Source organism: Nilaparvata lugens, chromosome 1 (genome assembly GCF_014356525.2).
Source record: "Nilaparvata lugens isolate BPH chromosome 1, ASM1435652v1, whole genome shotgun sequence".
NCBI lineage: Eukaryota > Metazoa > Arthropoda > Insecta > Hemiptera > Delphacidae > Nilaparvata > Nilaparvata lugens.
In genome coordinates, this window is record NC_052504.1 from 47,392,826 (window position 1) to 47,420,294 (window position 27,469).

General features: G+C 34.0%; 1 protein-coding gene across 1 annotated transcript in view; it reads left to right on the forward strand.

The window, feature by feature from the left end:
* LOC111051545 (beta-1,4-galactosyltransferase 7) overlaps positions 1-22,295 on the forward strand; it is a 78,762-nt gene extending 56,467 nt beyond the window's left edge. Inside the window, exon 5 of the mRNA XM_039435449.1 lies at positions 17,411-22,295. Within this exon, the coding sequence (XP_039291383.1) occupies positions 17,411-17,705 (295 nt within the window). The 3' untranslated portion in view covers positions 17,706-22,295. The remainder of the gene's footprint in view (positions 1-17,410) is intronic.
* Positions 22,296-27,469: the final 5,174 nt, after the last annotated feature.

The following is a 27,469-nucleotide window of genomic DNA, read 5'->3' on the forward strand; positions in this document are numbered from 1 at the left end:
TCAACAAAGAACTCTTTTAACAAAACTAAATTTACAATCTATTTTGGTATAAACAAAATCATACCTATCCATATCTAATCTAATCTTATAGAAGAAAATAATTAGAATAATTTTCTTCATTACCGTATTATATTAAAATTGTTCTTTCAGAGTCACTGAAAATTAAATGAAACTGGTATATAAAATCAAAATAATGATAATGGACACAGTGAGAAAAACTAACAGAATGCATAGAAAGAATAAAAAGCAACAAAGAAAAGACTCTCATGCACTTAATCCTCAATTCAATGTAATGAAACATTTAGGATGAAAAAGAGAGAGACATAAGTAAACATAAAGGCCTTATACATCAATCTTCAATTTTGCCTCATTTCAAAGAAACAACGGACACCATTTTTGAATATAGAGAATCTTGGTGCAGAGACTATTGATAGAGGAAGTTGATTGAATAAACGGGGCCCCCTGGAAAAAGCATGATCTGCAGCTGCAGTAGTCCTGAGACGGGGCTCCTCAAGGGGTTCTCTCAGTTGTCTTCGTGTACCATACATGTGTAGGCTACCGCAGATAAAGGAAAAGTATGTGGTCTCAAATAGATAAACTTTAATAATTCAAATTCAAAAAGATGTGGCATACTAAATACCAGAAATTCTCTGTATATATATATTCAGAAGGGTATCTTATTGGTTTTTTAAGACAGATTTTTATAATTTTTTTGTGTAATAGAATTAGTGGCTGCATAATAGAAGCCCCACAGTTTCCCCAGCCAATGATTCCATAGCTCACAATGGACTGTATTAAGGCTAAGAATACCATTCTCAGTTGGTGTAGAGGCAAAATATTTCCCAACTGAACAAATTTATAAATCAATTTTCTCAGTCTGGAGCACAAATATGCCACATGACTCCCCCAACGCAAGTGCTTATCTATCATGATACCTAAGTACTTAACATTCTCCTGAAACTCCAGTTGTCCACATGTACATGCACAACGATTACAGCCAGTTTCATGAATAACAATTCTGCAGTTGTCAACATCAGTCAAACAACCCGCAGATGTCAGGGAAAATGGGATGGCAACAGTCTTGGCAACATTAATAGATACTAGATTCTCGTCTAACCAATCCTTAACTATAGCCAGGCCACTGTTAGCCCTCTCGCAAGTATCAACCCAACTCGAACCATGAAACACTGTAACAGTATCGTCCGCAAATGAATAGAAGGAACCATGCTCAAGCTCAATACCGAGAAGATCATTTATATAGATCAAAAATAAGATAGGTCCGAGCACTGTTCCCTGCGGTACTCCAGTATTCACCTCAGACATTGAACTCACCACCTTATTAACTTTTGTGGATTGAAACCTTCCACTCAGATAAGACTGAAAGAACCGCAAAGCATTTCCTCTGAAGCCCATTGATTCCATTTTTTTAAGTAAAATGGCATGGTCAACAGTGTCGAAAGCCTTTGTAAAATCAAGGAACACACCCACACATTTATTTCCATTATCCAAGTGATTTATAATATCTTTTGTTACATAAAAGATTGTGTCAGAAGTGTTCAAACCACTTCGGAACCCAAATTGGGAATTGGATAAGATTTTATATTTCTCAAAATAACTTATAACTCTTGATTTTACACATTTTTCAATAATCTTGGATATACTTGACAGCAATGAAATGGGCCGGTAATTATTCAGGTTTGACTTTTCTTTACCTTTATGGAGAGGGATAACAGTAGCATGCTTCATCTCCTCTGGGAAGTAACCCTGCTCAAAACACAAATTTATGATGTATGTCAGAGGCAGAGAAAGAGCCAAGGAGCAATTAATCAGACATTTAGAATAAATACCATCTATGCCAGCAGCTGCTTTTTTCTTAAGTTTTTTTATGTTATCTTGTATCTCTTGTGATGACACGGGGCTAAAGAAAAATGAATTGCATGAAGTCCTATTAATTTTATGTTCAATGCTATGATTTATATCTCTCTTATTTTTAATTTTTTCTGTAATATTTTTACCAACATTTGCAAAATGCCTATTGAATTCTTCAGCCATCTCCACTCCCCTATCACTTTTTATAAGTTGGTTATCCAAAGACACAATATCTGAAATGAAATTATTTCTTTGCCGGACAGTATCTGTAGCTTCATCAATTGTTTTCCAAACCTTTTTTAAGTTGAACCCGCAATCAACAAACTTTTTTTGAAAATACATTTCTTTCGCAGCCCTTAGAACAGACTTTAAAATTCTATTATAATTTTTATATGTAATGCGTAAGAGTGGATTAAATGGCTGTTTACGAATATTAAGTGACATCTTATCTCTCTTCCTGATTGACCTGACCAAACTATTTGTCACCCATGGCTTGATTCTAATTAATTTGTGACTTATTTTCCCAGCTTTAGTGATGGTGCAAGAATTGAATAATAACAGTAACCTATTATAAAATAAAGTGAAAGCCTTAGAAGCATTATTCTCCACATATAAATTTGTCCATGATTCATTTTCAATCAATGCATTGAACATCTGCTCATCAAATCTAGTATAGCTAAAATGTTCAACTCTATCATTATCAGGAGCATTACCTCCTGGTCCAGCGCAATCATCACGAACAAGCAAGATTGAACCCATTACTATTTCATGATCAGTAATAGAAGAGCTGTAAATAGCCGGTCTCAAACAAAGGATTGACTTTTAACAAAAAGGTGGTCCAAACAAGGCTTACGAATAGAGGAGTATCTTGTACAACCCTGAAGGTATTCCACAAAACCATGCTCTGACAATAAATCTAAATATTTATGACCTGTAATTGACATATTACCCTCAGAGATGTCAATATTCGTGTCTCCTATTAAGATTCTATTCCTGTTTGATCTGGTTTGATCCAGGAATAGCTCTAGGCTATCTAAAAAATCATTTGGATCAGTATCGTTAGGAGACCTGTACATCGCTGTGCAGTAAAAAGGATTATTTTCATAAGTTATAACAAAATTTAAGACATTTGTATTCTCAATATCAGTATTAAGAACATTGAAAGAAATATCTTGCCTGATGTATACAATTATGCCATCACATTTATTATACTTTGTTTCTTTCATTATTTTACAATAATTAGACAATTCATAGTTACCACAGTCTTCTGAGGCCCATGTTTCTGTCAAAATTATCAAATCAAAATCAATATTCAGACTTGTGAGGAGTACACATAATTCATTAAAGTTTTTCGCAATGCTTCTTATATTTAAATCAAAAACCTTCAAGGAATTTACATTGAAAAATCTTCTACAGTCATTTACATTTTCCAGAATACATGTTACGCAATTCCTATCTTGTAGATTGTCCAGTAAAAAAGGAACGTCCATGAAAAAAACAAAATCAATACTGTGTTTGTAGTTAAAATAGTCTATATTTTAATCAAGTCAAGAAATTTTTTGCCTTCATCCTTCTTAACCAAAATTCTCCCTTCTTTAACCCATATGAATTTAAATCCCTTCTTCGTGGCTTCTGCCTTAGTTTTTTTCAACAAATCCAATAGGAAAGGTGAAAGATGGTCGTGAACCAGAATTCTCCCCTCTACAAAGTCCTTATGGATTAGCTTCGCAGAAACTCCCGGTCCAGTCTTATCCTCCTTAGCCAATCTTCCAAAATCATTTAACCATTTAAGTTTGTCTTGACGTTTAATGAACTTGAAAACGATTGGTTTGGTTGCTCCCTTAACCCTACTTGGCATTCTATGTGCAATACTCAAGTTCACGGATTTCACTGTGCTACCGATTCTATCAGAAACTCTATCAAAAACGTCATAGACTGATTCATTTACAGTCTCAGGAACGCCGGCTAGTACAATATTATCCTTACGAGTGTACCCCTGTAGGTCTATTAATTCACTTTTTAATAGTTTATTTTCAGCTTTCAACTCAATGACTTCACGCTTCAATGTACTTATTTCAGTTTTTTGGTTCTCTAGTTCTTGCTTGAAAGAGTCAAATTCATCGGAAATAAACTGCAAAGATGTTTTTATCTCGACTAATTCGTTTTTAAGCGGAGATAGCTCAGTTTGAAAGAGCTGCGATAGTTCAGCGGTTATCATATTTAAGACAGTAGTTGAGATAAGCTGCACATCGACAGGAGTAAGATAACCGGTAGAAGATGTAGTAGTCGCACTATCACCAGCACCACCCACCCCCTTCTCCTTCACCTCCCCCTCCGTCGCAGCACCCACGCTATCACCTGACTTGCAGTTCAGACAGCTCCACTTGCATTTCGTATCAGCCGACATCTTACGAAAATTAGTTTCCTTGATAGATTGACAGGAAAAATGATATTTTTTATCACACCTTGAACACACTATAATGTCACGCTCTGGAACAGCAATATCACAATACCCGCAACGCATATTATGACCGATGAATGAAATTATTAATCGAATACTACAGCGCAATTGGAAACACGTCCACTCACTTCGGTTGCCTTGGCACGACTGAAATAGCCTCAGCTGATGTTATGAATGAATTGAAAAAATACTTTAGTAATTGCATGCAATGAATTCTTCAGCTGACTAAATGATAGATCAAATTTTTTCTTATGCACTTTCAATGTTATATCCTGAAAAAGGACGAAGTGAGTCAATTTTGTTGTCCAACGAACTTGACTTGTAAAAAGGTTCGAAGAGTTCAAAATTTGAAACTGATTGATTTCTAAAGTTATCGTAGAACATACAAAAAGAGAGACAACGACTTTGGCCTCGAGTGAGTCGAAAGTGAGAGCTCGCTGACGCTCGCTCAACTACCAGAATAATGTCCGTTACCTCTTGTGATCAGCTGTGCCTGGGGGGAGTCGCCAACTGCCTAGCCCTGACCTTTAATCTGAACGGCGTGTCTTGCCACCTGTTGTCCGCCGCCTATCGTAGCCCTAACTCTTGTCTCAATTCGTTTGTTGTGATGCGTCAGAGCTATCTTCTCAGCATAAACTGTAAGGATCATTTACAATTATTCTGTGGTGATGTCAATATTAATATTCTGAATGTTCCTCCAAATTCCCCGCAGGACTGTTACCTTGATATGTTGCATGAATGGGATTCATCAACAATTGGGAAGTTTAATCAACAGGGTAACATGTTTCCCAAAACGGGAAATTCCTGTTTAGACCATTTCTTCCTGAAAGATGACCAAAACCTCAAAATAAAATCTGCCATCATAGAATCATCTATTACTGATCACTATCCTATATCAGTTCAACTTAGCTCTGGACCGCCCAACTAGCCTGGACATATTCACGGGGGTGATCCAACAACTTACAGGGTTACTGATTGGAATGCCGTTGGCGCTGCCTTGTTGTCGACTGATTGGGGCTGTGTGACTGATGTAAGGGATGATATTGATTATTCTACTGATACTTTCATAAGCGTTGTCAAATCAGCCATAGAAAGCAATACACTGACCAAATGAGTAACAACTAAAAATAGAAAAATAAAACCTTGGATAACTCCGAGCCTTATTAATTCTATTAGATTCCGAGACAGATTAAGCAAAAGAGTATTAAGACAACCTTTCAATATTCAATTGTGTAAGCAATACCGCATTTATAGGAACATTCTACACTCAACAATCAGAAATTCAAAAACAAACTACTTTAAGGAAAAATCTGGTGTGGTACACTCACACACCTTTCCTTGCTCATTGAACTGCAAGCCTCATTCTCAAACGAGAATAAATTGTTTTCAGAGTACTTTTTCCTTTGTGTAAATTGTGAAATTCGATGATTTTTTTTAAAGTCGTCAAAACAGCTGTTCTACAGATGAAATATCTTGACTATGACTGTGTTCTTTTTATAAACTGCTCTACCTACCTCATGCACGAGAAGGAGGTTACAAAGTCCATTTCTCAAGGATGGGGAGGACCACCCATTAGTTTCCCAGGAAAAAGACTCATGCCAGTTAGAGCCGTTTTTGAGAAAATCGTGAAAAACATGGTTTTCTAGTCATTATCCGCCATTTTTCTCAAGAATATTACGGAGCTCCTGAAATTTTCCCAGGAATGAGACTCATGCCAGTTGATAGGGTTTATGAATATCTATCCATGGTATAAATTCAAAGAAAATCGTTAAAGTCGTTTTCGAGAAAACCGTGAAAAACATGGTTTTTTTTTAGTAATTATCCGCCATCTTGAATTGAGTTTCTTATTGTCGGATCCTCATGGTATAAGGACCAAAAGTTTAAAATTTCAAGGCAATCGGTTAATTAGGAATGGAGTTATTGTGTTCACAGATATACACACACACACACACACACACACACACACACACACACACACACACACACACACACACACACACACACACACACACAGACCAACACCCAAAAATCATGTTTTTAGACTCAGGGGACCTTGAAACGTATAGAAAACTTGAAATTAGGGTACCTTAATTTTTTTTGGGAAAGCAATACTTTCCATACATATGGTAGTAGGGCAAGGAAAGTAAAAAATAATAGTACTGGAGGAAATCCTGAAAAGTTTTGGTCAGTGGTAAATGAGTTGGCATGCAGGCCAGGTGTGGTTGGGGGATTCCCCCTGGCACAGTTCCACGGGGATGGGGTGCCGTCAGTCAGACATCAAGCGAATTAGTAGTTCATTCAATAATTTCTTTTCAAATGTTGGAGCTCGTTTGGCGGGTGCGATTCCGGAGCGTGGTCCACTGTTGGTTGGTGATGTAGATCATTCTACCAATGTGACTTTTGAGTTGCAATCTGTGACACAGCTTGACATTTTCAAAATTGTCAAGAATATGTAAGGAGGCTCTGCTCCGGGTCAGGATGGCATCCATACTAAATTTATAAAAGAACACATAAATGCTGTGATCGAGCCTCTCTCCTACATTATTATAGAGAATACCTCAAAAACAAACTAAACTCAGCAATTTTCGTACTGAGAAATTTGAAAGCTTTTTAGGACTCCAGGGCTCTTAAAAGTGTTTATTTCGCACTGTTTCACTCACACCTACCTATGGCATTATTTTTTTGGGAAATTCAAGTTGCGTAGTTGAGGTGTTCAGAATGCAGAAGTGGGCATTGAATCAATACGAACAAGTTGTCGCCCCCTTTTTAAAAAAAAAAAAATCGAATTCTCCCATTCCCAAGCCTATATATTTTCGAAACAATCTGCTTCATTAAGAAAAATCTACATGAATTTAATACATGCGGAACATTTCATTAATACCCAACAAGTTATAGGAACAACCTAAGAGACGACACACACCAGACAACCATGTATGAGCGAGGTGTTAGGAGTTAACTATAATTTATTGCCAGCTCATATAAAAGAAATGACTGGTACTAAATTCAGAGACCATTTAAAGAAGGTTGAAGCTGAAAATTAGGTGTTTTTCACAATACAAGGAGCATTGTTGTCAGATGTACCTGGAAATCTATATGAGATGAGCACAAAAATACGCCCAGAGGGATCTTGAAGTATACATCTAAATGGTAACAATCGGAAGATATTGTTGATAAAAAACTAAAATTCATCAAAATTGATTTTTTCCTTTAAATTTCACCCATTTTTGACAAATCATAACTCAGTACTCATTGGAGGTAGAGAGTTCCGAATGATCTCATTTTATTCAGAAATTTATGATCTAAAAAAAAGTCGAAAGCACATTTTTCTGTCCGATTACGAGATTTGGCAGAAATAGCTGAAAACTGGAAAATGAGCCGAAAATACAAGGTTTTTGGGCCACTCTGTATCTAGCACTTGCCGTGCTACCAATTTCTCCTGAATAGGTTGGATAGCATTTCACACCTATTAACCTACAGGAAGTTATCAGCTCCAAAATGGTAGATTCTTGATAAACTATGAATGGATCTATCGCCTATGAATGAGAAATCCAGTTTTCAGAGCAAACCAACTTATAATCTTCAGAAGAATTTTGGCAATATACAACACAAATCCACAAAACAATACCTTACACACTTAAGCATCTAACATCATTACAAGCTAAATACTTATCCATTTATATAGTTGAAAAACAATGGCTATAGGCTTGTAGACAGACAAAACAATTTTATACAAAATTAGAACACCATAAAACTGTTCAAAACTCAATTTAAAACATTAAAAATTCACTTAAACAGAAAAATATTTAGAGAACACAAAACCAGAACACATAGCCAGCCACCATTTTTTAGAGAGAGCCTAACAAGTACAGAGTAAAGCCCCACCTCAAAACCAGTGTCGATGTCATGAACACGTCACCAATATTAAATTCCAAAAAATTATAAATCACAAGTTTAGAATTTACATTTTACATTTGTTCTCAATAAAACTTTATTTCAAAACTGTTATTTTAAATTTATATATATCCTCTATATTTATAATGATCTATTTATCTGTTAATTCTGTCAACTCAGTTTTGGTGATACCATGTAATGTGCAACACAATTATTTACGATAAATTCTCAGTTAAAAAGTTGTCCGCATATTGATTACTCTGATATTTACTATCAAGTTTTATAGATCTTGAATTGAAGATTCGATTTTAATCGAGAAAAAATGTAATATTACAAATACCCCCTCTTGACATAAAAAATTTTACTGTTTGAGAATTTAAAGAAAAAAAATTTACATTGAAACAAATGGAAATTGTTGAATTTAAATTCGAGAACAGTAACAATTTTTCTATAAAAACATTACATGTCATCCTATAATATTGAAAATTATTATAAAAATTCATCAATAGCATTTGTTATACGTTTCCAAACAATATTTCAAAGTATAGAATAACAAAATTACTTTTGATTTAGCTTTATAATTTAAAGGAAAATATCTCAATGGAAAGTTTAATATATATAAAGAATAGTTTTTGAAATTGCACATAAATTTAATAGATAGAAAAATTCAATTTTTTATTGCATAAAAAATTTAGTATGTTGAATAAAAAAAAAATTTTTTTTTAAATGAATTAAATAAAAATAAATTCGTATGGCTTTTGTTGGTGGGGAGTTCCCTTTCGGGAATGTTCCACCGCCTGAATATATAATTTAAGCCGTCAATGGGCCTTACGACTGTCATACTTCAGCCGGGACCGACAGTTTAACGTGCCCATCCGATAACACGGGAATGAATTGATGAATTGTTACATTTAATTTTCACATAAAATTCCAATAAATCAAAAAATGTACATTTTTTTCACTATTGACGCAGTTGATTTTAAATGCAAATTTTGGAAAACAGTCCGTTAAGGCACTCAGTATGAATTTCAGTTTAGTGTGACTCCAGTGTGATGACATCAGTGTTGGGCTGATCCAAATACTCGTAGTGTTGGGCTGATACTTGTAGTTGACTGATGCATACCAAACTCGATACAGGTGACATCTCAGTTAGCATTGCCTCATGCTTGTAGTAGACGGCTGCATACCAAACTCGATACAGGTGACATCTCAGTTAGCATTGCCTCATGTTTGTAGTAGACGGCTGCATACCAAACTTGATACAGGTGACATCTCAGTTAGCATTGCCTCATGCTTGTAGTAGACGGCTGCATACCAAACTCGATACAGAGTCACATAAATTTTGTATCATATAATTATACAATGTACATTTCAGGCTTGAAATGACAATGTAATTTGTTTTTTGGAAAAGAGATAGATGCTGCATACAGGATTAACTTAGGTGAGGATTAATTTAGGTAAGGTTTGGTTTTTTGATATTTTCAGCTTTCAAGGTTTAGAGTTCTGCATACAGGAATAATTTAGGAGAGGATTTTTTGAATCAATTCTTTCATGATACTGTGACTGTTATTCTGAATTTAAAGTTGTGAATGTGAACATGGATGGCAATTACCTCCAGGTAATGTGGTAGTGTTGAAGTTTGAGTTACATGGTCAGCAATAGGCGTTGGCATTGTCATTGGCGTATGCATTGGTGTCGGCATTGACGTTGGCATTGTTGTAGGCATTGGCATCAACATTGGCGCAGGCATTGGCATCGGCGCAGGCATCGGCGTAGACATCAACGTAGATATTGGCATCGGCACAGGCATTGGCGTAGACATCAACGTAGATATTGGCATTGGCATTGGTGTAGACATCAGAGCAGATATTGGCGTTGATATTGGCATAGGCATCAGCGTAGATATTGGTGTAGATATTGGCGTTGGCATCGACATTGGCACAGGCATTGGCATAGACATCGGTGTAGTTATTGGCATTGACATTGGCATCAACATTGGCGCAGGCATTGGTTTTGATATTGGCGTAGATATTGGCGTAGTTATTGGTGTAGATATTGGCGTAGATATTCAATTAATGAGTCACACTAGTTCGAAAATCACCCAAATGTTCTTAACACTTTTCATGGCGTTCACTTGTTGCTGATTTTGAGATTCACGTGATAATTATTTCGATGTTAATGTCCATGCTGTACCTGTTATTTTAAAATGCTTATAAACTAAAAAGAAAATTTTGATTAGGCTACCAATACAATCTAATACACATGAATCTTAAAATGCCTGTTATCTTAAAATGCTTATAAACTAAAAAGAAAATTTTGATTAGGCTACCAATACAATCTAATACACATGAAAATTATTTACAAGTATATAATCAATATAAAAATGAAATTTGTTAACATCTTATTATACAGTCAGCAATACATAAATTGTGAAATTTGGAGACATCAATTACAAAATTTTAATAAAAAAAGTCGGTATATGGGCGAAAGTTTTACGTGACAATGACTTTGAGTGGTAAAATAATTTTAATGTGAATATTCATTCGTATAGTAGGAAGAAGGATGAAATAATAACTCACAATGAGAGTGAGTGAGAGGCACGCGTCCCTTCCACTCGGGCATGGTTAGCCCGCGCCCACCTAAGAGCGAGAGAGACAACCATTGAATTGACATTTTGAATTAGTGGCGCAGTCGCAGGAGATTGCTTGCGGCGCCTGCGCAGGTTGACTGCTCCGTTTCACTCTCTCTCCAGGTGAATGCCTTCGGGTTTGCTGCTGCGTGCGTTGCTCGCCACTGCTCCTATTCGTGCTCTTTCCAGACGACCGTGAACCGAAACGAACGCTCTCACTCGCTCTCATTGTGAGTGCATAACGTGGGAACGTAACGCAGTTTCTTGAAGTGTCTCCTGGCAAACCAATTTATAAGACGTTGTCACGTCAAAATAATTTCATTTCCATTTATTCACTGTTCAAATATTTTATGAAAAGCAAATTATTCAATATTATTAATCATCGTTTGTTGGATACTATAGTTTATTTCGACTTTTCAATGTTCTAAACACAAACTACATTTCATGACAAAACTTTACTATCAATCATTAAACAAGAAATCATTCAAAACATCAATAATATTTTGCTTCAAAGGCAATCAATATTCATAAGTAATCATCTGCATCTATGGCAATCATCATTATTAATCATTATTTTGCATCTATGGCAATCAACATAAGTAATTAACACAAAAATATTATCTCATTACTGCCTCTCTAAGTCATAACCTCTGTTATTCCTTCTTTAGGCAATAATGGGTTTCCATCTCAAAAAAACAATCACATACCAGTAAAATTCTAATCAACAAACCCCACTAAAAATTCTACACACACTCCAGCATCCATTTCAAACGATAATCAATCATATCAAAATTTATAGAACAAACAGTTTTTTTTTTTTTTAATTTAGAAAAAGACATCAATTACAAAAACTTTAGAGAAATTTTAATCTTTAACTCATTTCAATTAATAATATGACAAGACGTTTTTATTTAATGAAAACATTATTCAAGTTAACTTTCATTTATATTGAACATCTCATATATGGCGACACAATTCATTAATACTTTCAAATTTTGAAGTTTTATTATTATAACAAAAGAATTTATACATAAGATTAAATTTCAGCATGTTCTAAATTGAACCATTTATTTTTTAAATAATTTCAGAATTTGAAAACTGTATAATAAGTACAAACCATTTCAAGATTACAATACAAAGACGATCAAGATGGATAATGGGTAAATAAGTTCCCTAAAAAATACAAATAAGAGAAAAAGAAAATTGGGTAAATAAATTTCCTAAATAATACAAGGAAGAAAAAGATTAATTAGAGCCTATCCTACATGTCAGTACTAAACTTTCATAAGGAAGTATATTTAAAAAAATATACTACTATGGAATTTTGTAGATTCCAAGTATGACTCTAATTTGTTATAACTGTGAGCTATCACTCCCACAAAATCAACTGGTGAATGAAAAAATATTTTGACTATTGTGACTGGGTGAAGAGTTCCTAGATGTCTGTAAGGCAATGTGATAGCAGACTCTAGTATCAGACCACAAAAACAAAAGTATGCAAAAGTTTTTACAAACATTTGATGTTGCAGTCTTAAGGTTTTTATATTGCAAACAAGTAGGTCAGATAATCGAGTCCAGCCATATGTGGTTCACGCCCACACCTCTAAAAGAATCACACCTACTTGTCTACCAAAAATCCAAAGTATTGGACAGCAAAAAAAAAAAAATATATATATATATATATATATATATATATATATATATATATATATATATATAAAATGCAAAATGGGTTAAAAGCCCAGAAGAAAACTATAACCTAATTACATATGGCTTATGGCACGATATGCAATGAAAGATGAGAAAATGGGACATAATTTGCTCTGAAAAACCTAATTACCTAATATGATACCTGACAAAAAATAGACATAATTAAAATATGTAATATATGATGAAAAAATATACCGCAAGCAAACAATTATTTATACTACAATGGATAGATTTTAGAAAAGTTAAGTTTATCAACAATTTAAAGATTAGGAAAATAAGCTACTATTTTAACTTCCAAAATTATTTCAGAAACAAAAATACAAATTTAAATGACTATGGACAAGATTGGTTAAGATATGCATCATAGAAGAAATTTACTGAACATTACACAAAGACAGGAAAGAATCGAAATTTGAAATGATTAAGGGCCAAGAAAAATATGCTACAGGAAAGAAAAAAGACACAATTATGGATTCTTACCATACACTGCGTAGCGATTATGCTATTCTGAATCCTGGCATAACACAGGATTCCTAATCATAACATAGTGCTGGGGAAGAATACCCTTTCATCATGTGATTCACTGTTATCATCTTGTAAGTAAGCAACTTGAAACAACCTTTGAATACTAACACATCAATGGTGACTTTGTGCTTTGTTTTCTTCAAGAACATGATTTTATTCATGGGTTCATTTGTTTCAACAAAGCCATTTTGCTTACAAAAGTCAGTCATGTTCACTAGATAATGCTTTGCATACACTTTTTCAATTTTTAGTTGAAAGTTGAATTCATCAACTTGATACAAAGCAAGATTCATTTTGTTTACATTGTTCCTAACCTCTACAGAAACCTGTCTCATGTAAACATTCACTTTATTTACTGTTTTCCTAACTTTCAATTTGGAAATACTACTTTCTTTACTGTTGACTTTCAATAAAGACAACTCCCTACCTACTACATTACTCAATTCTACTATCTCACTAGGATTTACTTTTTCAATAACAGTAACTAGGCCTACATTATCTGAAATTTGAAATAATTGATCTTGTATCTCAACACTACTATCATCCTTCTTCAATTTGTTTTCATCTTCATGATTATCTATCAATGTTTCATGTGTATCTTTTAATAGAAGGTTTATACTAACCTGCTCTAGTCTTATACTAGTACATTCTTGCTTCATATCATCAAACCTAGCACTTTAATCTTGTTTCAAATTATCAATCTTAGCATTTTGCTCATCAATCTTAGCATTGCTCATCAAACCTAGCATTTTGTCTATCAAACATTTGTGTTAAGAACACTATACATTTAGATTTAGATCATTTTTAGCTCCTACCATACTTGTTTCATTTGATATTTCTACCACTTCCTCATGAATTGTTACATTTGAAACATTTTCACTTACAGCTACACTATCGTTTGAGTCATTGTTTAAGGTTAGGTCTAAATCTTGAGATTCTTCATCTAAGTTTTGAATGTTTTCACTGAATAAAACTTCATTATTTTTATTGTTCTCCATCTTGCTACTGCATAAAAAATATTTACTCATTAGAACCTGAACTTTCTCAAACCGATTTCCCACTCAGCAGCATCTCCCATTCATAATCCATCAAGATATCTATCCTACCAATAATTTTTTATAACCATATTTTGTAGTTTGAGTCCCACACCAGGGCATACCATTTGCCGTGCTACCAATTTCTCCTAAATAAGTTGGATAGCATTTCACACCTATTAACCTACAGGAAGTTATCGGCTCCAAAATGGTAGATTATTGATAAACTATGAATGGATATATCGCCTATGAATGAGAAATCCAGTTTTCAGAGCAAACCAACTTATAATCTTCAGAAGAATTTTGGCAATATACAACACAAATCCACAAAACAATACCTTACACACTTAAGCATCTAACATCATTACAAGCTAAATACTTATCCATTTATATAGTTGAAAAACAATGGCTATAGGCTTGTAGACAGACAAAACAATTTTATACAAAATTAGAACACCATAAAACTGTTCAAAACTCAATTTAAAACATTAAAAATTCACTTAAACAGAAAAATATTCAGAGAACACAAAACCAGAACACATAGCCAGCCACCATTTTTTAGCGAGAGCCTAACAAGTACAGAGTAAAGCCCCACCTCAAAACCAGTGTCAACGTCATGAACACATTACCGTTATTAAATTCCAAAAAATTATGAATCACAAGTTTAGAATTTACATTTTACATTTGTTCTCAATAAAACTTTATTTCGAAACTGTTATTTTAAATTTATATATATCCTCTATATTTATAATGATCTATTTATCTGTTAATTCTGTCAACTCAGTTTCGGTGATACCATGTAATGTGCAACACAATTATTTACGATAAATTCTCAGTTAAAAAGTTGTCCGCATATCGATTACTCTGATATTTACTATCAAGTTTTATAGATCTCGAATTGAAGATTCGATTTTAATCGAGAAAAAATGTAATATTACACACTAGAAAATTTTGCATGAAGAAATTGGTTCTGGACTTCTCTTATGTACTCAAATAATATATTAAAAAATCAGAACTACAATATAAATTGCATGCACCAATCTATATAGTGACTGGGCAATGATTGTGGGGTATTGCAGCGAGTGGAGCAGTACAGGTACCTTGGCGTTCTGATTGATCACAAATTAAGCTGGGCTCCACAGGCTGTTTCACTCAAGCAGCGACTGTGCAAATTGATATATGCTTTCAGACAGTCTTAAGAGATGCCTTAAGAGAGGTCCTCCCTCTACATTAACTGCGGGGGGCGTACTACGCATATATCTAGTCAGTTCTTATGTATGGTATCATAGCTTGGGGTGGAGCCTCCTCGTTTGTCTTGGAGCCGGTGGCGGTCGCACAGCGAGCAATCATCAATACATATCTCAGGCAAGACTATCGCTACCCATATAATCTTTTTCACCAAGAGTTCCAAGTTTTTAATATTAGACAGCTCTATATACAAGTTTTAATGAATTACATATACCACAACAAACACTTCATTTTCAATAATCTAGTTAATACTCATAATACAAGAAATCTAATTAACTTTAGTATTGCCCATACCCAACTCATACATAAGTGCTTGAAATATAATAGTAAATAAATTTGTCATATATCTTATAGAAACGTTCCCAATCATTTAAAACAGTCGGAAAATTACAGTATCACCACCTATAAGCAATATTTGAGTAGATGGTTATTAGAAATTGGCAGGGATGCTGCAGAGCAACTGATTCAATCCGCCTATACATTCAGAACTTAAACCCATAGTGAATTTGTCATTTCTAATGAGTACTATAGCCATTAAGCTACTATTCATTATATGTCTGTATATACTTATATCTAGTAAGGTTTTTTTGTGTGCACATTATTCTTTGATTTGTTGAAGAATGTTTATAAATTCAATTATAATAGTTTTAATTATAATATGTACAAAACATGAGAACCTAATCTTGAAAGAACTCACTCTCCACTAACAGATTCAAGTCTTTGTGGAGGTCATCCACTAGTTGTTTGCTTCTCACTTCTGTCCGATCGCTCTGTAACTCCTTTATTAATTACCATATTCTACCAATATTATTAGAATCATTTCATATTGAAAATAGATTATACATATCTATTTCTATCTATACCATAAATAAAACAAATAATTGAAAATGACTTGTACCTACTTGATAGGAAATACATGTGACGCAAGTATGTGATAGTGACGCATCATCACTTCTGAACGTCCGAACTAATTTACTTGATATTTTGAATTTGATAAAAACTCTTAATTTAACGAGGACGTTTATAGACCAATTTTCATTTTTATTAATCAATTGATTCTATTTCAATGATTAAAACCAATTTATTCAAAGTGTACGTAACGATGAAAGCCCAATAAAATAGTATCATTACAGACCAGATGTTTTGGTGTTGGGGTAGCGAGCGAGCAGCGAGCGGGACTCATCAATCAAACATTGTGTGTTTATGTCCAACTTCAGTCATTCATTTATTTTTTTCTGAGAATTCTAAAATTCAATAAAGATTATCTACGAAATAATAAATACTTGTTTCATTTTTGCAATTAATTTTTCCATTATTATTTTCAAGTAAATTTGATGGGATAATATAGAGTGTTCATTAAGAACAGAACCCGTTGCTCATTAATTTATACTAAAAGTATTCATTTTGGAAAATCCATAATATATCTGTGTGAAACGGGCAAAATACTTTTTCCAATGTTGGTATGACTGGAGTTGGGGTAGGGATGGCTACCTTGTGCATAACAGTTGAACTAGTGAAGGTAAAAGCATTGACGTTTGAATGTTGTCACAGGAATTTGCTACAGAAAGTTTTTGATGTAAGGATCATCTCAACAGGATTGTGACCACCACGATCCTCTGATCCGTCTAGCCTTGACTTCTTTCTGTGGAGCTACTTGGAAGAGATTGTTTACAGGAGCAATCCTCATACTCTACAGGAATTGAAGACAAACATTACTCATGCTATTCATGAAATAGACAAAGAAAAGCTGAAAAGAGAGGCCAGGAACTAGGTGAAAGTACATTTAAATGGTTGGACAACATTTTCAAAATCTACTGTAATTTCGTAATACAAGTAAGTGTTCGTCAATAAATTTTTACTCACACTGAACTAAAAGTTGGGTTCTGTTTTAAATTGAACACTCTGTACTTTCAATTTCCAGCATGGAACTATAAAACTAATTCATTCTATTTTTGTTTGTCACAGACCCTTGCGGAGCGCTTGTTACACATGCTTGCATTTAATAATACATGATCGGCTGAAATGTTCTATTTGCAATTTCAGGCACATGCATGATCGCGTTTGGAGAAAAAGAGACATGGCGAAATGCTACAACCAGAGAGAGGTAACGCGTCGTCGGGACCGGATGACTGGATTGAACGATGTTAAGTATATAATACAATCAAAGTATAAATTGACCATCAATACGGCTTCAGTTGATGTCATTAATGTGGCATTGAAGTGTAATCGCACTATGACTCCATGGTGTCTGTGTAGTGAAGAAAATAAATCTAGTACAGGCTACTCAAAAAACAGTAAGGATAAACTTAAACAAAAGAATTCAAAGTCGGTTAGGTGACATCAGTCTGAAAAACAGTGATTCATTTGCGATCAAAACCTTGTTATTATGGATAGCTTATTGTTATTAGTCCCTCGTACTCGTAGTCATCGTTTTAATTTGAATTGTAACTTATATTGAGCGCTGTAGCTCTAATATGTTTTAAGTTGTGTTAGGTATAGTACAGTATATAAGGTTGTATAGTGTTAAGGCTCCTTGCAATGGTTTCTGAATTAAGATTAATTTTTATTATCTAGTTTTCCACACTACATCTAGAATATTGTTATTGCTTTTTGGATTTTCTCAATCCAATAAATTGGAAATCTGTGAACAATAACCTAAGTTAATTATAAGTGGGTCTCTTTGTAGCAATACACGGGATTAAACACGTAAATCTAAGTCAACAATGATGTCTTTAGGTGACGATACAATAATAATGAAGAAATGGTAAATATAGAAAATATAGGTACATTGAATGCTTGCTTCTGTAAAGAGAAACATTTTTATACTCTTCAATATTTTATAATTATTTTCTAATGATTCAAATTGGAAGTGTATAATAATATAATAACACTCTCTCGAAGTCATTAAAAAAAATTAATATTGCAATTCAATAAGCCATTCAAATTCACACTAAACTTGCAAGTGCCTAAATTAAGGAGTTCTCTAAAATGGAATGATAATATCAATGGCACATTAAGTCGAATTCTTATTGCGCAGTGATTTGAAAGGTGTGAACTGATATTATATTGAATAGATTTGAGCAATTTTCTCCCAACCTATTTCATTTTTTATGCCATCTTTGAATCGTAATTCCTCATGTTTAATACAACCTTTATTTATTTTTTCATTTTCGATTGTAACTCAACTGAAGCTCATCCCATGCACGAAAATATTCAGTCATATCAATAAGTCAATTCCTTCTATATGAGTTTCTAATTATTTGCGGTAAACTTCTGGTGGATAAATATTCTCATGTTTTCTATTCAGCCAAATTCTTGGTCCGAATCTAATAATAAAATTGTTGTTTTGACCTGCTGCGGAGTCACTGCATATGAGATCATCTTATGATTCGACCTCATTGTCAAATTCTAAAGAAGTATGATATGAGCTGCAAATTTCTTTGCTCCCTCTACTAACAAAAGCCTCAGTCCAGGTACAAAAGCTAGCTAGATTGCTAGATTTATTGACGATGCGCATTCCAAAATAATTGTAAAACCACTGCTTTAGAATTCCTTGAAAGTTGAAAGTTCAGAAATGTCATTGAATATCTATATCATAATATATATTTGATTCATTCTTGGCCTTCTCCCTGTCAGTGTTCTCATAACATGGTAGGCAGCATTGTAGTTGAGAATTTTCAGAATTAGCTTCATCAGAATCGCAAGTGCTGCAAGTATCACTCGTAGGCATAGACAATATTATAAGTTAGTGAAACTCAATTTACACAATAATTTATTGTGTTTACACTCACAATTTCATCTACAATTTACTTAATAATTTTTCTCTCCCATTAATCCAATGGATTTTTCACCTCTGTAACAATTCCTTTAGCTCCAGGAATATAAACATTCAAATTTCTGGCTAGTGGACTTCCCCTTCGAACTGGCTCATTTAACCTCAATCTATGGAAATTTTTCCCTACTAGAGTTGCGACGTTCTGTTGTCGATCTGGTACAGGTTCAGATTTTGGAAAAGGATTTTCATCCACACTTTCAAAGTCTGAAGGTTTACTCTCTTCTGAAACAAAATCAGGATCCTTGTCACCATCATCACGTTCAAAAATACTATCTTCATCTTCTGATGCAATAGTATATTCTGAGTTTATTCATGAGTTGCTGTAGTATATTCAAATTAAACAATTTAAATGTTCTGGGAAATAGTTTAAAGCTTCAGCTATTTTGAATTATTCAGGTATGATAAATTTTGTAATGTAAAAACGTTTCCAATTATAGAGATGAGAAAATGAAAACTGCGACTATGCCCTGTTTTGGAAAGCCAATTATCTGACTCCAGCTGTGTAAAGTCCAGAACTTAGCCAAATCCCAAGCTTGAAAACCGGCCCTAATAGTATATCAGCATTTTTGTCACATCCATGGTCTTCAAATAATTTCTCAGCATCCTTGTCACATCCATGGTCTTCAAATAATTTCTCAGCATTCTCTTCACGTCCATAATCTTCATGACTTTTTCGTTCTGTCATCTCCAGGAACAATTCAGTTGAAAGTTTGAATGAAAGCTGCACCACCCTCCCCTACTTAAAAGATAAAAATGTTTCGTTTTAGACGATTAGTTATTAAGCAAGATGACATAAATAGTATAAGTTGTTTACTATTCAAAATCCTACATTATTTATACAGGAACTTGGCCCTCCTGGTTTTGGCTGCGAATTTCTGTATGACTACATTGAAGAAGTCATCCTTCTCTCTCAAAGACTCCAATAGCTCCTTCTCTATCGACATTAGAGCAAGATTACTCAATCGTTCTTCTGGCTGGATCTTTTATAGGTGTGGATCTTTTTGAGTGCAGAAAAACTGCGCTCCACGAATCTTGTGGTTGCTGGAATTGTGCAGGTCAAATTCGCCAGTGGGAACACCTCTTTAAATGATGAATCCAAGCTTTCTCGTTTCATGAATTGTGTCAATTAAACTTGAGATCTCTTTTGAAATACTAAAGTACAGTCAATAGATCACTACCAATTTACTTTTCAGTCCTTGTGTTAGATATTGAAGACTATAAAAAAACTAAAAGATTTCGGTAACAAGCTTTCCTTCCCTTCGGTGAAGGGAAGGAAATTTGGCACTCACTTTTTTGTCTGGTGAGGGATTTTCAGGGCCCAAATAACGTCGTCAGTGGTGGACGTTTGAGACGGCAAGGGTCTCCACGTAGACGGCACGGTCTCGTTGAAGAAGAGTAGAGGCAGCACTGGTATCGAGCTAGCTCACGGAGCCGGCATTGCGTACAGCAGTACAGCAGAACGTCTGGTCGTGCACTGAGTCGTAGAATAGTGGAATACAATTGTACCATTGTTCTTCACCCCTATCGCAAATTACGTAATGTCAGGAACGGGTGGGAAAGGCGAAATAGAAAGATAAATAAGAGAGAGAGAGAGAAGTAGGGTTGAACACCTTGAAAATAGAAAAAAATAGGATAGAGTTGTTTCAACAAACAAATAGAGTGTCAGGAAACATATCTGGAGTGGGATAATGTTCAAAGGTCTAGTAATTCAGAAGTTCAAAAAATCTTGAGCTTACCAATGTTGAAAATTGAGCTTGGATGTGTCCAATTAAATTATCAACAATTGAATAATACAGCCTCCTGTATTTTTGTTCAAGAGATAAATACTCTTCCTTGGTATTATTTCCAGTATTGGGGGGTTGGTCCACGGTGGATACAGTTTTATCCCCACACTGATTTGAAACCTACTGTTTTGCATTGCTCACATAGTATATCATTTCTTTTAGTTTTCTTTTTCTTGCAATCTTTGCAATTGATTACCCCTTTCCGATAAGATTTTAGCTCATTTTCAAAGTCTCTTATCACATTCAAACATGTCATTATGTCCGCTTGCTCACTTTGCAAACATTTTAGATCACATTAGTTCGTGAAAATAATGGCAAAAATGTGTTTAGAAGAAACACAGTCTGTAAACTTTCAAGATACGGAATAAATCCCATAGCAGTGCATCTATCTGCTCCTTTCCACTCATAATTTCCGTTTTCATTGATACTATTGAAAAAAAGCTCTCTACTCTGTGAGTTTCAATAGTGCAAGTCGAGATGTGAAATACCACCTGGTGGGTGTGAAGGATAGTATAGACTTCTTCAAATATTGTTGAACCACAAATTATATTTTTGAAGAATGCGAGGAGAATGTTGATATCCCATTGATAGAAGATAGAAATACATTCAACTCAAGAATCTCAATCATCCCTAATGATAGTACAAGGTTGATATCATGTGCGTAGCAATGTGTGAAAAGGGCAGTCAGGAACAATCTTTTTTCTGAAGACCTGTCAAGTGACCTGACAATGGCTGCTCCATCGTATGTTTGAGCCACAAATTTATCAGCAGAGTTGTAAGTTTCTACAGATCTTTTAACATGAGCTAACAGTCAATCCACGGAACAATTAGCACTAACATTGGTAAATCCAATGAACCGCTCCTCAATGAACTCATTTTCATGCACAAATCTCAGAATTGTAGACAGCTGCAATTTTTTCTCATGTCAGAAGTTTCATCTAGCATTATAGTAACAAAGCTTGTGTTTTTTATCTCTCCTTGAATTTCTTCATTTACAATGTCACTTATAATTGTTATTAGTTCATTTTGAATATCACTAGATGTTACTTGAAAAACCATTGTCTGTTGTCAGTCAAACCATGACTGTTTTGGGTCTAGATGATTTGTTAAATTTGTTACATGCTTGTTAAATGAGTGCCACCAAATCAAGATGAGCATTGGTGAATAAAGGCTCATAATCCTCTTGTATTTCAATTAACTCTTGAATTCTTAGAACGCAATTTTCAAAATCCTCTAATGTTTTCGGGAGATTTTCAACTAAAACAATAAACTGTTCGGCCACTTTCTTATCTTCGATGCCTTTAGATAAGTCATACAAGCGTTGAATTCTCGAAAATAGCTGGGTTTTCCTTGCTTTAAGAACTCTCAGGGCCTTCTCCATCTTCTCTGACATATTGACACACAGAAAAGACACAACAAACAAAAAATAAACAAAGTACAAATTGAATCTGGTTTCACCCAACCACCCACAAATTTTACAAATACAATAAATAATTTGACAATTTTCACAAACACTTGTAGCCACCCAAATTGATGCTATAAAAGTCATAAACAAAATTGACAAGTAGATAGTAGATCCCATAAACTTGAACAACTGATGGCCATCGGAATGATGCTACATCAATTAAAACAAATGTAAAATCAAATACTATGTACAATTCAACAATAAGAAAAAACATCCAAGTTGATGTTTCTATATTTTAAATCAATTAAGTGAAGAACATATTCTTTGAACATAAAAACAATACCTACAGTAATATTTATTGGAAGTTGCTGAAAACACCGGTAAGCACTTAATGATTGTCATACCACAAGCAGAGATAATGATTGTCATATGTTATGACCTTGAGCAAACCTTGCACAAAGTTGTACTCGCCTGCATAAACAGGACTAAGAGAAACGAGGTACTGATAGAAAAGCAAGGTTTTAATGCATCGAAATCATTAATTTGATGATTATTAATCCTAGACCAAGGATCAAAATGTTTGATTGTTAAATTCAAAAGTGGGCTGTATGAAAATGGGTTTTCAAAAATAATATCAAAATTGAAAGGGCTAAATGTGAGCATAACAATGGTACTTCATGTAGTATGCAAATAATAAATGAATCATTCACTGTGTGGAACGTTTGTTTTTTGGTAATTGATTATTACTTATGGTATTTGCAAAGACATAGGATGGGAAATTGGAAAGATGGAACACAAACCCCAGGACAGGAAATATCTTCCTAACTAACTTCAGAAAAATGTTCAAACTGCAACGATGGTTCATGGAATAGTATTCAGTTGAGCTAACAAATTCGAATTCAGATATAACTCTAAATATTTGGATATTAATCATCAAAACCTTGCTTTTCAGGGTACATAAAATTACAGTAAATACTAGGGATGGGTATCGAAAGACAAAACATCGATGCTTTGAACATCAATGTTTTTTCACCTTAACATCAATAAGTGAAAAACATCGAACAGTAAACATCAATGTTTTTAAACATCGACGTATCGCTGTACATTTTACGGATGATACTATGAAGACTATTATATCCTTAGAGTAACTCTGATAGTGAAATCAATTTCCTTTTTTATGTACATGTAAAAGAAAGGGACAGAGCTTTTGAAAAGTAGTTAACAATAAAGGAATATTATTGATTGGCAGCAGCCAAACTGAACGTTTAAAAATTGTTTGTAGTTATAGGTAATCAGACTTGACGTTTACCAATGGAGATTGATATTAATCGAATTTAAAAAAGAAAATCCAATATTCTAAAATATTGTTTTATAGATTTGAATATTTGTTTAGTATAGAAGAAATTAATACGGTATTCTTCTTTTGTCAAAATTTTGTAAAGAGAATAAAGTTGAATGAATAATAATATTACTTTTTTAATGGATGATGAGAATGATGAAATAATTTTGAATGAACTTGAAGACATGTCAGAAACGATGGATGAATAGATTTTTATTAGTATTAATCAAGTGAAAATGATATAATGTACAGTATATGATACTTTACACTTCTAAAATAAAAATGATAAAACAGGGTGAGATCAATTTGATTGAACCCACATCACTTCTGTTAATAAGCTTACAGAGTATTAGTTTTATTGAGTATGACTCAATTATTTTGGAAGTTGATTGATTTATTGATATATTTTTTTCATAAATCTCGAAATACTTGAAAGTACAAAAAACTTCCAAAACAAAACAACAAAGTGACTACAATTTTATCTGGAGCTATTGTTCCAATATTTTAACAGTTACTAACTGGAATTACAGCAATTTTGGACTTGTGGTATTCAAGTAACAGTCTTTCGAATAATTGAAGTCGGGTTGTGACTAGAGAGATACATCAACTCTATTATAGTTTACAAGATTTATCATCTTCATAGTTATGTCAGAAACCTCTCGGGATATCCTCGAAGGTTCTGTCTTGGAATTTCATCCTAAGCTAATTTTAGCAATCATTGTTACTCATATCGTATTCATTCAATACCTGATGGTTTTATTTAGGAAATAAAAATTAATAACGTTTTCTATATGGATATCTACACTCCTTACAATACGAGGACCTCTATTCCAGAGTTAGACTAATTATTGGTGTTAAACGTATGTTAAGGAAAGCACTTGTAATAAGAAAAAACTCATTCTTCCTAAGTTTCTAACCTTGACAAGGGCCACAGAGGATATGTAAATCTTCAAGAGTATCCATCAGACTCACATAAAAATACAGAGAGCCTGATTGAAAAAGTCCTTTTAGTTGGGGAAAAACATCAGTTGACTGATGTCTAGGTAAAACCATCCATAAGTGAAAAACATTGAACAGTAAACATCGATGTTAGAAACATTGATGTTTGATGTTGAAACTTAAACATCGATGTTTCGATACCCATCCCTAGTAAATACATAATATATCTGTCCAGACATACGATAAAACAAATAAAATACAAAGACCGGCTGCCAATCCGAACATAACTTAAACTTGACTGCGCCAGAAAACGGGTACGCGCCACCTTAGTCCTCCAACACACCCAGAACCTGACAGGAGTGGACAGCGACTATCTCATCCATCGACACCGTACGCCAGCGACCCTCTCTCACATTCAACCATCAACCTTCCAGTACGATGCTACATTAACCATATTATACAATCCTACTCAGTGGAATGGGGGAATTCACAATATTACAAGCAAGAGTTGATAGTAATGAATATTATTGACACAAAAAAATTTACAAATCTAGGCATGGGAAAGTCAAATTCAAGATAGGTTGAAGATAATATGTCTGAAGCATTGTATGAAATAATAACAAAACCCTGTGGGGTTTTGAAGAAAGGAGAGCATTAGCACACAACCGGGTGAGAGAGAGAGAGAGGAGAGAGAAAGAGAGAATGAGTGAGAGTGTATGTGTGTGTGTGTGTGAGACAGAGAGAGAGAGTGATAGAAAGGCGCAGGAGTGATAGAGAGAGGGTGAGTGAGAGAGAGAGAGAGATAGAGAATGAGAGAGTAAGTAATATAACTAAATAAGGTTGAGATAAGAGACAATGTCACGCAGGAGTATTGTCTGATGGTGGTCACACACACACTTCTACAGTCACACTAAGTTATAAACAGAATTTTTCCAAGAAAGTACAGTCTGTGCCAAAATTCAAACCAGTTTATTTCCTAGCTTTTCTGCCAGCTTACCTGACATAAGCGACAAAAGCTGATAGCGACAACCAGAGACTGTTTTCCAGGTAGAGAAATTAGTCACGGACTCGGCCCGCCAAAACAAGACACTTCTTTTTCAGCACAAGAACGACAAAAGTAGCCACCGCCAAAACAAGACTAAATTTCAGTGCTAGGATGGATGTGTCTGACTTTGACGGTGGTGTATACTGACATCGCCCCCCAGAAAACCACACACAGCCGACAACCAACATCAATCGCAGAGGGCAGCACCATGCAGTAACTGCTCGAACGCGTGAGTTGGTGTGAGCGAGTAGGAATGAAGTGTGAAACAGAGAGCGACTTGTTTGACAAGATTCTCTGTCAATGACTGAACACAGCATGTTGTGAGAAGGTGTGAGTGAGTGGGAATTAATTGTGTGACAGAGAGGCCCAAGTTGATAAAACTTGGCTCACTAATGATGATTACTATAATTGCCATTTGTTCAGAGTTCTTTACATGAACAATCATGATCTGATCTAGGCAATGCGGTCTTACTAGAATTGATTTGACTTTAATATAACTATCATACATAAATATTATAATATTATAATGTTAATTAATTAATAATGACTGTACACTATAGATTTAGAGAAAGCAGCGAGACTTTGAATCTCAACATTAATTAACAGTGTTTTCAATGTGATCTCCAACTTTTTTGAATGAATAAACCAGTGATCATCAAACAAGTAATCTATTTGAAATAAAATGCAAAGCTGCTCTCAAATTATAGATGCAACTGTTTTACCTCATATTCTATTATTGGAATTAATTGCTTCCCAGATTAAGTAGAGTTTGTGATAAAATTCATATGCAAACTTACTTGTAAAGTAAATGTTAGCAAATAGATAGTTGGTGATAAACAAATGAAAAAAATTGCAAAATTTTTGAATTTATTATTTAATTGAGTCATAAATTATAATGAACCTTGTCTCTGCAACCAAAATTCAGTTTACATATTTTAAAAAGTCAGAAATAGAGTTACAGTAGGTCTTTTCGATTTTCACTTCTACAAAAGTCTCTACAAAAATATTATACAAACCATAAAATAATATGGTGCTTGGAGCAACTTGAAGTTTTTAAAATTATTTTCAGTTGAAATATTTATTGTTGCATAAATTTCTACATATAAAATGACAAATGGATAACAGGTTACTATGGATGAAAGCAGCTCTAGAGGTGAAGAAAATTTAATATTGAACTACAGTATTTCTCTTGACTTTCCAATGCTGAAATTGAAATGTAGAAATACAAATGTAGAAATTACATTTTCTACTCATTATTATCAATCCATGGACGATTCAATTTTCATGGGAAATGTTCTTAAAATCATTCAAACTAATAAAATGTAATAGTGATATGAGACTGATCTCTGAACTATACTAAATCAATACTTTATAAAAAAAACTGTACACTACAATCTATACTAAACATTATACAGGGTGTTTCAGAAGTAGTGTCGAGAATTTTAGGGTATTGTACCTGGATGCTAGGAGACTACAAATGTCATATTTGAAGTGTCCAAAACTCAGCGGTTATCCTTATAGCTGCCATTTTGTTTTTTTCACTTAAAAATTTTTATCTCAAGAACGAAATGTTGTATTGATCTGAAATTTGGCATGAATATTTATGCTATAAAGACTCAACTATAAAAAATAAAAAAAAAATTTTTCGTTGAAATTTTTCAAAATGGCGGCCATTTTAAATTTTTGATGGCGAATATCTCGAAAACCGTCCATTTTACAGAAAATTTACAAGAGACAAAAAAGTTAGCAAATTTT